The sequence below is a fragment of the Eleginops maclovinus genome, chromosome 17 (genome assembly GCF_036324505.1).
Source record: "Eleginops maclovinus isolate JMC-PN-2008 ecotype Puerto Natales chromosome 17, JC_Emac_rtc_rv5, whole genome shotgun sequence".
In the NCBI taxonomy this organism is placed as follows: domain Eukaryota; kingdom Metazoa; phylum Chordata; class Actinopteri; order Perciformes; family Eleginopidae; genus Eleginops; species Eleginops maclovinus.
The window spans coordinates 13788857-13802709 of record NC_086365.1 but is presented as its reverse complement, the minus strand read 5'-3'; the positions used below and the strand labels follow the sequence as shown (position 1 = coordinate 13802709).

The following is a 13853-nucleotide window of genomic DNA, read 5'->3' as shown; positions in this document are numbered from 1 at the left end:
CACAGCCAAATGACTTTGTTTTCGGTCACTAGTTACGAACAGGGCTCCACTTTAATCCTTATTTCCCTTTGACTCTTTTCAGACTGCCATCTCTTATTCCCCTTCATTTAAAATCTCCTCTGTCATTCGCTATGCTCTTTCATTGCCTGATACTGACTCCATATTTACATTGATCATTTCAGACATAAAGCAGGCTGTGTCCTCTGCCCGGCTTAGATTTAAAACCCATTGCAATTTATTCATCAACTGGAGATTACAAGTGGGAGGGATGAAAGGGCAACAGGACAGAAGAGTATTCAGATATATCCCAGTGCACCCGAGAAATTAAATTAAGAGTAAACCTTTTACAATTTTTGCACCAGCATAGAACTCTGGAGGAAGTGTTTAATATTCCATCATTCTGTTTGGATCTGCTACTCATGCATAATCTATTGGTCCTTGTGTGTAGGGTTGGTTGAAATAGAGGTCACATACTTCTGTACTTGTTTGACCCTTTAAAGAGCAAGAAATATATGTTTTATAAGGCAGGAAACAGATTTTCTATGAAGGAATTTAGGAGGAATGGACACATTAGGAAAAAACAATGTTTTATGGCTGGAAATGATGTAACAGAACACACAAACATTAGCTCTCCCCCATGTCCACCATCTCCCCTTCTGCTCATTACAGTATTTGTTGTCCCAGAGCGTAAACAAGCTCTTGCTGGTAACTTTAAACCCAGATTACAACCAGATGCAGTACACAAGGACGCTTTTACATGACTAAGCAGCAGTGGTATGCCGGACTCTGAGGACACAAACACTCACAAGAAGTAGGAGTTACTGAGAGGTGTGTTCGAGTAGCAGAGAGACCCAAAACATGTGAGATACAAATGAGAATCACTGAATACGTTTAAAAATGTAAATGATTTGGGATTTCTCGAGACTAAGTGTTTACACTGAATTAAAATAAGTCAAAACCATCACCCACTGTTTGGATACATGTATATTATTTCCTAAATGTCTAAGGGTTGGAGCGTTGGCTTGCGGATGTGTCTCATGTTGGCCCCTGGCTGGGAGGGCTTGAAGGGGGCCTGGGCTCCGTAGGGTTTGGGCAGAGGGAGGCTGTCGGTCTGGGGGACGTAGGCGTTGGGACGGGATTCAGCGGTAGTGTAGTCTCCGTTAGGCAACTGGTTCCACTGCTCTTCTTCAGCCAGCTGTACACACACACACACACACACACACACATTTAATATTTGATGTTAATCGGCACGACCTTGGGACTAAATGATTAGAATTTAATTTGGCTGAATTTTAATCATGAAAATGGAAGAACTCATTTTGCAAGACAAATGCAAGGGCACCAATGAACAGTAAAGTGGATGAGCCAAGAATCAGAAAGGCTCGTTAAAGGGATGAAGTTTGATCTGCAGTGATGACATGACTTTTCATGTTAACCCCAGAGATGCACCACACAGTTTAACTCCTCCCTCTTATGTTTGGAAACAGTTGAATTGTTTTTATGTATTTCATTTTTATGGGACATATCACTCTTTATTTCTCTCATACTGCCTGTGTTGCAGCACCTCTTTTCACCCTCTGTCTGAAACCCTGTCTGCTTTGATTGGTTGGCAGGCCGACTCTGTTTCGATTGGTAAGAGATGTTTTGGGAATGTCCCGCACTTTAAAAAATTGAAACACCTGATGTGATGTTTTATATGGACTGTCTGATAAAAATATATGAATATAAATACAGAATTCTAACAGTGGCTGCCAAAATTCATTTGACCCAATATGGATGATGGATCAATTAGTTAGTACCATGGCGAAACTCCTGCTGGGAAAAGAAAAACTCTTGCAACAGTGTGCGCTCGTCCTCATGGTGCCCCAAACTACGGCATGCAAATGAATTGAGGCTAAATCTGAGGGAGACTTCAAAGGGACGGCCGTTTTCTCAGAGTACGAACCGTTTATCCTCTGGCGTGTGATCTGAGGGACTGCACACAAAACAAGGAGTAACGGCTTTGGATGCAAAAAATATATATATGGAAAGTAACACATCCTGCATATCGGGCTGACAAAACACATTTACATTTAAAGAAGGAGCGCGAAATGCATGATTAATAACAGACACAGTTCAGTGTGCAGGTTACTATTTGTTGGTGAGCGTGCAGAGTATTGTGGTGTGTTTGTGGGCCGGGGGCTACAAGCAGTATACTAAAGTGTGTGAGGAAATGGAGCTGGGTGTAACAGCAGACATCAGAGGTGGGAGAAGTACTCAGATTTTGATCAGGTGTAATAAAGTGTGTGTGTGTGTGTGTGTGTTTGGGTCTGTTGTTCTTGATCAGACAGCCTCTGCCCTTCTTGCCCCGTGTTTGTGCATGTGATGAAAACTCCTGTCTGATCTGTCTGTGAGGAGCCTGTCTGTGCATGTTCAGACTCTTTTGTCCGCCAGAACTTTAATCGAATCCTGCCCTGCGTCTCTTTCCCTTGTCACTCTATCTTCTTTTCATGCCCTCGGCGCTTTAATCAATTTGTGACCAGTGTGTGTGTGTGTGTTTCTCTACCCTCTCCCGCTCCTCTTTGTCCCTCCGTCTCCTCTTCCTGTCTCGGAGCATCCTCCTCCACTCCTTCTCTAACTCGGGGCATGTTGGCAGGCCCTCCTCCAGCTGCCTCTGGCATCTGTCCATCTGGAAACACAGGGGCAGAGCGAGATCACTTTGTATTCCTGTCACCTCGTCCACTCTGCACTCAATTCAATTCTAACGGTGGCCAAAAACAGATGGTCGTATTACTGTCAGAATTTTGGGAAAGTTATGCCTCTGCATCCCGTGTCTGCGGCGGGATGAGGGCATACATCAGCTGCAGGGCGTCTGCAGGTTATTAACACGCGTCTCTTGAAAAACATTTTCAAAGCAGCTGGGAAACAGTCTCACTTTTTGTAGTTTAGCATTTCATTTACACAGAAAACAGTGAGACCTACTGTTGTTCAAACAACTGTCAGAATTCTAAAATGTCTTGCTCATGGCCTTACCTCCAGACTGAATAATTAAATGCTGGTGTCTTTTTTTTAATACTCCAAATCAACAGGAACATATTGTAAAAAGTGGCATTATAATTGGTATAGTGGTGAGTGGTTGATGAAAGATGTCAATCAAAAACAAACAACATGATTGGTTTAGCATTGCTATCACTTCTGAATGTAATATATGTTTAATAAAAAGCTCCTTGCAAAGCTGATTTTATGATTGACACTATAAATATAAAACACTTTATGAGTTAAGTGAGCACATCTTACTAAACCACCAAACAATTTGTGCATACCAAATGGCTAACCATAATTAGCAACTAGCTTGTGAACATAGTGTAGCGTTTAGTGGCTGAAAAGGCAATACTTTCCTTCCACAGAGCTAAAAAGGAGAGTAAATGTTAGGCTGGCTCATTAGCAAATGGTTTTCTACCAAAAAAAAGACAGAATATGAAAAATAACAGGTATAACAACATGGCAGTGCAGATATCGAATTAGCTTATTAGCTTGCAGTTAGCTTTAGCTTGAAATTAGCTTTAAGCAAAAACATGTAAATGTAATCTTCTCATTCAATAAGCAAGTTAAGACTTTTAAGAGGCTAACTTACTGTTCTGGGTAAAACGGGTAACAGCAGAAAGCGAGGATATAGTTGAACTTTACAGGCTAGGATATGTAGCTTAAATGTAAACAAGAATAGGATTTTTCTTGGTTACCATGGAAGTTGCTGCTGGGCTAAATTCAGTTCCAGAAAAACAAGACATTTATTTTTAATCTTGGACAATAAGGGCTTTATTCCAAAAAAATGATTGACACAATTCCTTCAATAATCCCATTTTGGATCAGTATATTATAAAATAGAAAATGAAGTTTTGTAAAATGAAAATGTTTGATATATTTTTTTAGAGTTGTTCGAATTTTGGGTACAGATGATTTCTCCATTGTGTTTTTGTATGTCCTATGTGTTGTGTAATAATGTCTTTAATAAATATTAATATTAAACCCCTGTGGTGATGCATCTTGTAGCGATTGGAGTCCTGCGGAGTAACCCCTGTGGTGGGATTAATTATGTCAGACAACATAAATTCTGCAGATAAAACCTGTTCAAAAAACATTATTCCAAGTCTAAATATGAATCCTGATTCCTCTGTGCTTTCATTGACCGTGTTAGCACGGATTCATAGTGTCTTTTACTCTCATTGATTTATTTATTGAGTTTTATTTATGAAAATGATCATTGAATATTATTTTGACGCAGTGATCATTATTTTTGCAGTCAGTGCAGAGTCAGGGGAATAATGATAGGGAAGACAGTGGGGTTGCAGAGGGGGAAAATGTGCATGTAAAATCAGATGATTGTGGGCTTGACGGAGACCCTCCCCCCCTCTCTGACCTGGAACTCCTTCTCTTTAATCTCCTGCTGTAGAGATAGAGCAATGGCGTGCTTCACGGAGAGCTCTGCAGAGACGGCCATCATGCGCTGGTTGGAGTCGAGGATGTGAGTTCGGAGCTCGTTCAACTAAAGGCAGAAACACACACAAACAAATGAGCTGAATCATTTATTGATTCCAAATAACTGTGGAGGTTTTGATACACAAATTCTCACTCCCAAAGCTTAGTCTCGCTTGTTAAATGCTTAGTGACCCTTCAAAATAAACTTCCGAGTTCACAGTAGGGCAGCAAATATACCAATAATTGGTTGATATCAAAACAAAAGAGTCGATATGGTCTTAGATTTTGGATATTGTAAGTGTTTCCCTGGTCTTAAAGGCTGCATTATTGTAAAGTGTTGAGATTTTCTGAACTAACCTCACTGCTATTAACCCACTTATCCACATTACTAATGATAACTATCAAAAATCTATCTACAATATTGTCACAATATCAAGGTATCCATCCATCCATCCATCTTCTCCCGCTTTTCCGTCAGGGTCGCGGAGGTAACAGCTCCAGCAGAGAGCCCCAAACTTCTCGTTCCCTGGCCACATCAACCAGCTCTGACTGGGGGATTCCAAGGCGCTCCCAGGCCAGCGAAGAGATATAACCCTTCCACCTGGTCCTAGGTCTACCCCTCGGTCTCTTCCCAGCTGGACGTGCCTGGAACACCTCCCTAGGGAGGCGCTCAGGTGGCATCCTCACTAGGGGCCCGAACCACCTCAACTGGCTCCTTTCAACGCGAAGGAGCAGCGGTTCTACTCCGAGTCCCTCCCGGATGACTGAACTTCTCACCTTATCCCTAAGGGAGATGCCAGCCACCCTGCGGAGAAATCCCATTTCGGCCGCTTGTATCCGCGATCTCGTTCTTTCGGTCATGAGCCATCCTTCATGACCATAGGTGAGGGTAGGAACGAAGATGGCCCGGTATTTGTTAAAAAAATATAGTTATAATTGATTTTCTTCTTCTAGAAAACGATATTGTTCACTCAAAAACCAAGTCTCTCCTGATTGAAATAAATCTACGTCCACCTGTTGATGAAGGAGCCTCAGCGTTGGGCGATTTACGAGTGAGGACAGTTTGCAGACAGACGCTGTGGAGCTAATGATTCATTATGATTTGATTTAAATCTATGCTAATGCAAAATGATGATGAGGTAGATTTAATTACAGCACCCGATGTATCTTCATTAGTGTCATCATTACATGTTTCCACTATTTAATACATGCAATGAACCCTGTTCTCCTGGCTATTCATAGTCGTAGCAGCACAGAGGAATACAGATGAGAGGAAGTGAGAGTTCAGGGGGGTGCAATGCTCGGTGAACTCTTTGATTCCCACTATGCGTGCTCCTCATATGGAGCGCACATGCTCCGAAAGCCATGAGTGAGTGTGAAGGAGTGGACCGAGTTAGTAGTTGAATGATATAACAAGTGTCTTGTGTGTGTTAATCCGAGTGTGGGAGTGTGTTCTTCGGTGTGTTTTGTTCTGTCTGTGTGTGTACACTGGCTAAGCCCCGTCTCTGTCCGTGTGCTGGAGGGGTTTTGTGTCTACCTTCTTTGCCAGTGAGAGTCGGTCCTGCTGGCAGTTCTCAGCCCGCTCGCTGAGAGGCTTCGAGAGCCGGGTCACCTGGTCCAACAGGAGCTGTTTCTCCAGCAGCCGCCTCTCATGTTCTGCTAGGGTCATCTCCAGCTGAATACATAGAGACACAATGGTTACTGTCAAGCACTTTATGTCATAAAAGGGAGGGCAAGAAATATTACCTAAATTCAGTGGATGCATTTCATTCATTCTCTGCCACTACGGGCTTCAAAACATCAAAAGGGGCCGTATTGGGGTTCATTTCTGTATTTGTGCCTCTACTGTGACTTGTTTCTTTGCTTGAATGTTCAAAAAGGTCTTGTTTTTCCTCACACTGCCTTTGTTGTGATTGGTCAACCGCTAGGAGATGTTTTAATCTGGAGGCGAATTATAGGCCGGCTTCTCATCCTTTTCAAAACAAACAGATCCAGTGAGAAAAATCGGTGAAATAACACTGAAAAAACAGTTTGGGGATACAATAATGTGTTGAGAGAGGGGGCTACGAGCTAACGTTTGCTCGGCTTGTTCTCTGATATTTCAGATCCAGATGTGAGATAATTAAAACCTTTCAACCGGTAAGAATATCTACTGAAAAATGATCCTAAAAAAGGATAAAATGATGCATGTGGAAAGGGAATACGACATGGCGACCAAATGAAACCGTCACATTGAATTAAATGTTTGTATTTCTCTGGGAAACTGTGGGCTTATGCAACTAGTTTAAAACATAGGTCAATTTGATATTTGAAATGTTCTACCTGCAATGTGTGCACAAACAAACACACATACAGTAAACACTTTGTAATGATTGTGCGTACCTGCTCGATCTTCTTGACCAGTTCTACAGTCGTTGGGTCTTTTCCTTTCAGCTCTTTGTAACCAATCGATCGATTGAGACCTTCAAGCGTCTTGTCCCTCGCTTCTGACAACTGAGAGACACAAAAACAAGTCACACTGCACATGTAGTGAAATCTCTAGTCACTGTCATTAAGGTCTAGAAATAAAACACATTTCCCACAAGAGCACACTTCATATACGAGAACGAGTAAACATGAGGGGAAACAAATCTAGAATCAGTCAGCCACTGTCTCTTTTGTCCTCCAGGTATTTAAGACCCGTGTTGCACAGGGGATTAAAAAAAAGGGCTGGAGACATGTCTCATCTAAATTTACTGTAGTGCTTATATAGGAGCTACTTCACACATGGTGACAAGTAACTGGCAAAGTGAGATAAAAGCGAACGCAATTTAAAAGACGCCACCGGAGGGCCTGTTTTTATAATATTCTAAAATCCCTTAGGACAGCAGAAATAAAAAGGTAGTTAAAAGAGCGACAGAAGACAGGCAGGAGGACAAGAGAACACATGGAAATTAAGAGAGGGGCTATCGGGGGAAAATATGTAGAACTGACATCATTTATAAATGAGCTTTTAAGATCAATGACAGAAAATGAGCATCTTATATATCAATTAAACACACCCTGTTGAGTTCTGATCTGTAGTCATGCTATTGGAGAGTTTTTCCCCCCCCAATTTTCAATCTTGAGAAACAGCCAGAACAATCTCAAGTTGTTTGTCCGGGCTTCACAACAAAAGTTTCCTTGTTAAAATTCTAGTGGACATCCCGAAGTTTGGAAAGACACCAAGATATGTCAAGAGGAATAAAATGTGTATACGATGTCGAGACTATTTCTATTAGTTGGAACAGGAAAGCAAGAACACATGGTGTCTTGGGTTCAGAAGTGGATGGTTGATGCTTATACAGGATATAATGCATGTGGAACTGAAATAGGAGTCAGGGGGGGGGGCGGGGGGTTGCAGACCTCCATCAAGGCGCATTCACGTGATGTTTAGGACGGTACCATTTCGTTCTCCAGATATTGGTGTGTTCAAGAGCTTTAGGTGGTAATTTGGAAACAATGAACCCTTAAGAGGGCCTTTAATATCCTAGGACAAAAAATGTCCCCTATATTATACATGAATATTCCTTTCCAGCAGTCCAGCAGTGGCTCAGTAAGTAGGGGCTTGGACTGGGAATCGTAGGGTCGCCGGTTCAAGTCCCCGAACAGACTTGAAATATGGAAAGTGGACTGCTACTTGGAGAGGTCCCAGTTCACCTTGCCCTTGAGCAAGGCACCGGACACCTCCAATCCCCCATTGCTCCCCGGGCGCTGCACAATAGCTGCCCACTGCTCCTAGTACTAGGATGGCTCAAGGGCACCACAGCAGAGGACCAATTTCACTGTGTGTGCTCTGCTGTGTGCATGACTAATAAAGAGGGTTTCATCCTCCGATTCTTTCTATGTTCCATTTTAAACAAGTCAATCTTTTAAAACTACTTCAGCCTGAAACATACGTATCAAATATTAATGATATTTTGGGGATTTCAACCCTTTAGCGCAACATATAAGATGTGTTATCGCTCATAACGTTTTAACAAGACGTTGATTGACATGAGGTGGCGTTCAGGTGAATTGAGAAACTACATCGTTCAGCAATAATTCTCCATGTCGCCAAAAAAAAAAAGAGAAACATCACGTGAGGTTACCCGAGGCGATTTACCTACACTCAATACTGTGGACAATCCCCACAGGAGCAATTTGGGGTGAAGTGTCTTGCCCAAGGACACAACGACATGCTGACTGCAGTGAGGATTGAACAAGTGCTCCACTTATCCGAGGATCTGCGCACTAATACACTGAGTCACATCCTCCCTGTGTGTCCTAATGTGTGCATCAACTCTGATCCACTGCAACATTTTTATGGGTTTTCCTGACTAAACCCTTTCGATCAAGATTCATGAAAATTGCCCATATTTTCTATAATCATGATGACAGACAGACGGACAAACCAAGCCGTAAACAGAAGTCATAACATTATTTCCAATGAAGGAAATACAGGTATTTAGAGCGTCCATATCTATGATTCAATCTCGGCCCTCAACATGGAGATGGCCGAGCCAAGAGGCTAAGAGCTAACAATGCTAACACCTATAAAAACACAGATAAACTTGGATTAAAACACACAGAGGGAGTGTGACTTTATTCTCTCCTCAGAAAGACATAACTCCACTTTATCTTATCATAGCAAAAAGATATATGCTGTGTAAACACTTTTCAAAGATACTTTAAGAAAGGTAGAATTAAAAGAAACTCGCTGATGGAAGAAGATTGAAGATCCAACTTGCTTAAGTACATTTTCATAAAGAGAATATTCACTGCTTCTAGATTCACATGCTCCCATTGCTTCATGCAGAGGAGTTGGTTCTAGTACTTAATATAGAATACAGAGACAAAGACAAATAAGGAGACAAGTGGCCCCCTAACCTCTGCAGGGTCTGCATATGGAAATGAGCAATTAAAGCAGCTACAGTCCCACAAGAGGTATGTTAAAGCAATAGGAACAAAGGAAGTCTATATATAAAAACATAAAGCCGAGATGATCAAGGAGCCATGACAGGGCGGAAAATAGAAAGTCGGATGACAGAAGAGAGACAGAAGAAAATATGGAGACAACAGAGCAATGGGGAGGAGAGGAGGAAAACAGTGGGGGTTGTACACAGGGGTCTGACCTGCAGTGACCTGGCTTATGAAACATTAGCTCCTCTCCACTCGACCGTACAGTGTGTGCACGTACACGCACCTGTGCATGTTCACGTGCCTGCATCTAATGCGAGAGATAGCGTGGAACAAAGTGATGATTCCCATTTCCCCTCCCCTCCCTGGAAGAGATTAATGAATTCTCGGCAAATAGGCAGTGAGTCTGATTCAAAGAGACTGGAGTGTACAGCGCTCCGTCAATGTCACATGACTCAGGTTTTCATTTATTTGTATGACTGTCATGTGATTAAGTGAGGTGTGGATGCTCTCGCGGGGGGAACAGGAGTTGAGAAGTGGAGGCGCTGATCCTAATGAAAAGCAGAGACGTACACGGACGGACTGATAAAAGGCTGACAGATGGAGGGAGATAAAGTGAAGTCCAGACAGCATGAAGTCCAGAGTGGGGAGAGGAGGAAGAGATAGAAAGTGAAAGCAGCGAGACAGAATCCAAAAGGTAGACAGGAGATGCATGGAAACAGAAGTGGTAAAACGGCCACAGCATAACAACAACATTGGTGGCTCACGTTGGGACCCAGAACTCCCCCCCTACAGTAAAATAAAACACAAAACTGAACTCAGAAAGAAAGCCGTGAAAACTAGGCTACCACGTACTCCATACTAAAAACTAACAGAGTGTCCAACAGCTTCTCCTTCCCCTGCAGCCTTCTTTTTATGCAGTGATTAGCTGAGATCAGGGACACCTGAGCAGGGGTGGAGCCAAGAGATGATCAGGTGCACCTGGGAAGAGGAAAGAGACAAAAAAGGGGGCGTAACACTGACCAACGAGGAGCAGTTTCCACACAGAATATCACTGTTAAAAAGGACGTATTCTGCTCATTGTCATTCATATGTGTATCGTTTGCCTCTACTGGGACAGGTCTCCATGCTTTAATGCTCAAAAAGCTCTTTATTTTTCTCATCCTGCACCTTTTTTTCACCCTCTGTCTGAAACCAGAGCCCATCTGCTCTGATTGGCCAATCACTCAATCAATCAAAATGTATTTATATAGCCAAATATCAGAAATCTACATTTGTCTCAAGGGGCTTTAGAGTTTATACACAATAGGAATAGGACACCCTCTGTCCTTAGACCCTGTGATTAGTCAACTGCTTAGATATGACCCGCCCCTTAGCCTATCAAGTACAATGTATTGGAGCGCTAGCCAAGAAATCGCAATGTCAGTGCGTTAAGGAAGTAAACAAAGGAGTCCAATGGAGGTGACTCAGGCAGGGGGGGGGGAGTGGGGGAGTGTGTGGGAGAGAATTGCTGAGATGTTAGCCTTTGCAGAACATTTACATGCACTCAAACCTATATAACACACTACAGGAAAGGGAAAACCCCAAAAAGCATAATAGGGTCCCTTTAATACATGACAACATTATTATTGTGTGTGTGTGTGCCCAGTCCTCACTTATGAGTCTGACTGATCCGTGTTATGTCCTCATACGTAACCACCCTAAACCATTTAAACACTTGATGATGGATGGCATACAGCGCGCGTCTGCCACTCTCCCCTCTCCGCTCTTCCATCAATCTCTTCTCTGTGTCGTGCCCTCCCTCTTAACATTTTTATCCCCGTCTGCTCGTACGCGTTGATGTTTGTCTTTCTCTTTGCATTCATCTGTCTCTGTGTCAGCGGCTCTGTTCTGCCTGCCTGCCTCTCTGTTTTCTTCATCTGACTGTCACAAACAATCGCTGCTTTCTTGGCTCATGAACGCTGTAAAGCATTGACTGTGTGACAGTGGAATACACTTTGCATAACTTGCATGCCACATAATAAATGGCACACTGCAAAGTATAGTAATTATAAATAATGAACCTATTTAAATCCCAAAAGTAAGTGACAAAGTTTCTTTCAATTACAAGGAATAAAGGACAAAGGGTCAGTGCAGTAAAGGAGAAAGGTCAGTGAAGTAAACTAGGAGTGAAATCATGATCAATGTAAGGTTAATAAGCGGAACATGAGAGCAGGGGAGCTGAACTAAAGCTTTCACAAGCCAGAAAATGAGGAGTAAATTATGGAAATATGCACTTAAACCTGGCTTCGACATAAATATTTGACAGCAGGTCATATTAATACTCAGTAATATTGCTCTGAAGAGTCAGCTTTTGGATTTTCTTTGAGTGGGAGCACGACCTGCAGCGGGGATTACAGGGGTTTAGTGATGCAAGAAAACATTGTGAGCAACAAATGCTTCAAAACATATCAGACAAGGACAAATAAAAACATGAAATCAATAAGCAATGCAAGCACAATGTCAGATAAGGCCACTGGGGTACAAAACGTATTAAGGGGTATCAAATATATTATGGGAAGAAGAGATTTTGGAGGATTTCTCAAGTAAATCACCCCACAGCTTTGAAGACCCCTGACAACTCAAAGCTCTCACTATCACTCTTTAACTGGGTTTCAGGAATAGTTATAAGGTGTGGTAGTGTTCCCGTCTGTACAGGACGTCAGGCTAAATCGAGGCTCGTGCAAAACATTAAAAGGATAACGGGGAATGACCTTAAAAGTAATCGCTTGACCCTTCAGAAAGTAATGCCCTTTTAACCTCGTAATCCTGCGCTCAGACAGGTGATAAAGAGTGCCAATGTCACATAAAAATACAACATTAAAAGCTTGCCTTGTGTACAACAGTATACACAGCCTTTCCTCACCTTTCCTCTGACAGTCTGTCAAAGTAAGAACCGCTCTAATAGGTAAACAAGAGGTGCAGCAAGAGGAGATTGCATAATCCTTCTCAGGAAAAGTTCAGTCAATCTGGATTCTCTATTAAAGCTGCACTAGAAGGGACTCCATCCAAACAACCAATTGGACTTTACTGTTATCTGTCATTCTGCACTGATTCCACCAGTAATTATCTTCTTGCTACACACTGAAACATTGACTGTAATTAGATTTATAATAACGGAATTAAATTGGATTGGATTAAATTCCATTCACATTTAAATTAAGTCAAGATTTCAGGTTTTTTTCAGTGTATGTTTAGTTGCATGTTTCTTACAATTCAATTAATTTGGGATTATTTAAGTATTCTAATTTGGGTTTTTTTGGGTGACTTTGCAATATCTGTCCAGAATGGTGGCCAACAGGTGCTAATATGCTACACTGGTCATAAATACTGCTGCAAAAAACGCTGCAAGAAGCTCAAAACACGAGGGACACTAAAAAGTGATGCACACAGCTGGGACCGGAGTGCTTGTTGATGTTGTAATGGGTTTGCACCTGTCGGCCACCGTAGTCCACGCACTACAGATTAACAATAGCCTCTTCCTAATGCCACTTGGATAGTCATTTGAATCCAAGCCACAATCGCTCCTCATTTATCTACATAACCAATTCGTTGCCTACAGTGTATTCTGCACCGCACTCACTGATTGCTAGAAGCGCTGGACATCACATAAACACACAATAGAACTAAATAACTTTTGCTTTTTATTATGATTGCGAAGGATATTGTAGCTGCTATCCCAAAAGTGAATATGAGCAGTCAAGGTTCAGTAGCCGCTACAATGAAATCTGTAGCAGAGTTTACTGGTGATCCAACGAATAATTGCCATCATGGAAACAATTTCACACATTGTGACTACATTTGGCTCACACACCTACCACCTGGTGTAAAGACCTGCCTGAGTTAGAAAGCTGGACATTCAAATTCATGGCTAATTAGGTTGCAGTCTGAAATGAAGTCAGATTCAGAGGGCAGTTTCATACACCAAGCAATCAGAAATAACGATGAACTCCTCATGTTATCAGCCTCCCTCTCTACCTGGGAAGCCTCTCACGTATATACAACACACCTCCACATCTATCAAGACACAATTCGCCACGGGTTTCCACATGGTAATAAGTCCCACACATATTGGGCAAAAATGATACAGCGGCAAGACAAACAATATGAGTCACCACCACAGGGACGGTGCAGTATGTCATCAGCCCCTCCCAGTCATAAATCCCTCACTGACTGTGTGTGTATTCCACAAATACATGTCTGTCTGTATGCTGGCAGTATTATTGTGACTTGGTGTAACAGACTGGTCATCACAGGAACAATATTCGGATGTGGCTGCATGGGTATTATCACAACTTCACACACTGATCTGATTTCGGCGTGTGCATCGATGCACCTGTGTGTGTGTGTTTGAGACGTGGACGTGCCACCGACTCCTAAACAAGTAGTGAATCCAGAATCCAACCCCAAACCCTATTTACTTTGCTGCAATTAAAATTCCA

General features: G+C 42.3%; 1 protein-coding gene across 1 annotated transcript in view; it reads right to left on the bottom strand.

Annotated features, from left to right (window-relative positions):
* Positions 1 to 574: 574 nt before the first annotated feature.
* The window catches only part of ccdc146 (coiled-coil domain containing 146), a 37013-nt gene continuing 23734 nt past the window's right edge, over positions 575 to 13853 (bottom strand). Inside the window, exons 18-22 of the mRNA XM_063906079.1 lie at positions 6838 to 6948; positions 5993 to 6130; positions 4397 to 4522; positions 2546 to 2668; positions 575 to 1195 (exon numbers count right to left, since the gene is read on the bottom strand). Coding sequence (XP_063762149.1) covers positions 995 to 1195; positions 2546 to 2668; positions 4397 to 4522; positions 5993 to 6130; positions 6838 to 6948 — 699 coding nt within the window. The 3' untranslated portion in view covers positions 575 to 994. The remainder of the gene's footprint in view (positions 1196 to 2545; positions 2669 to 4396; positions 4523 to 5992; positions 6131 to 6837; positions 6949 to 13853) is intronic.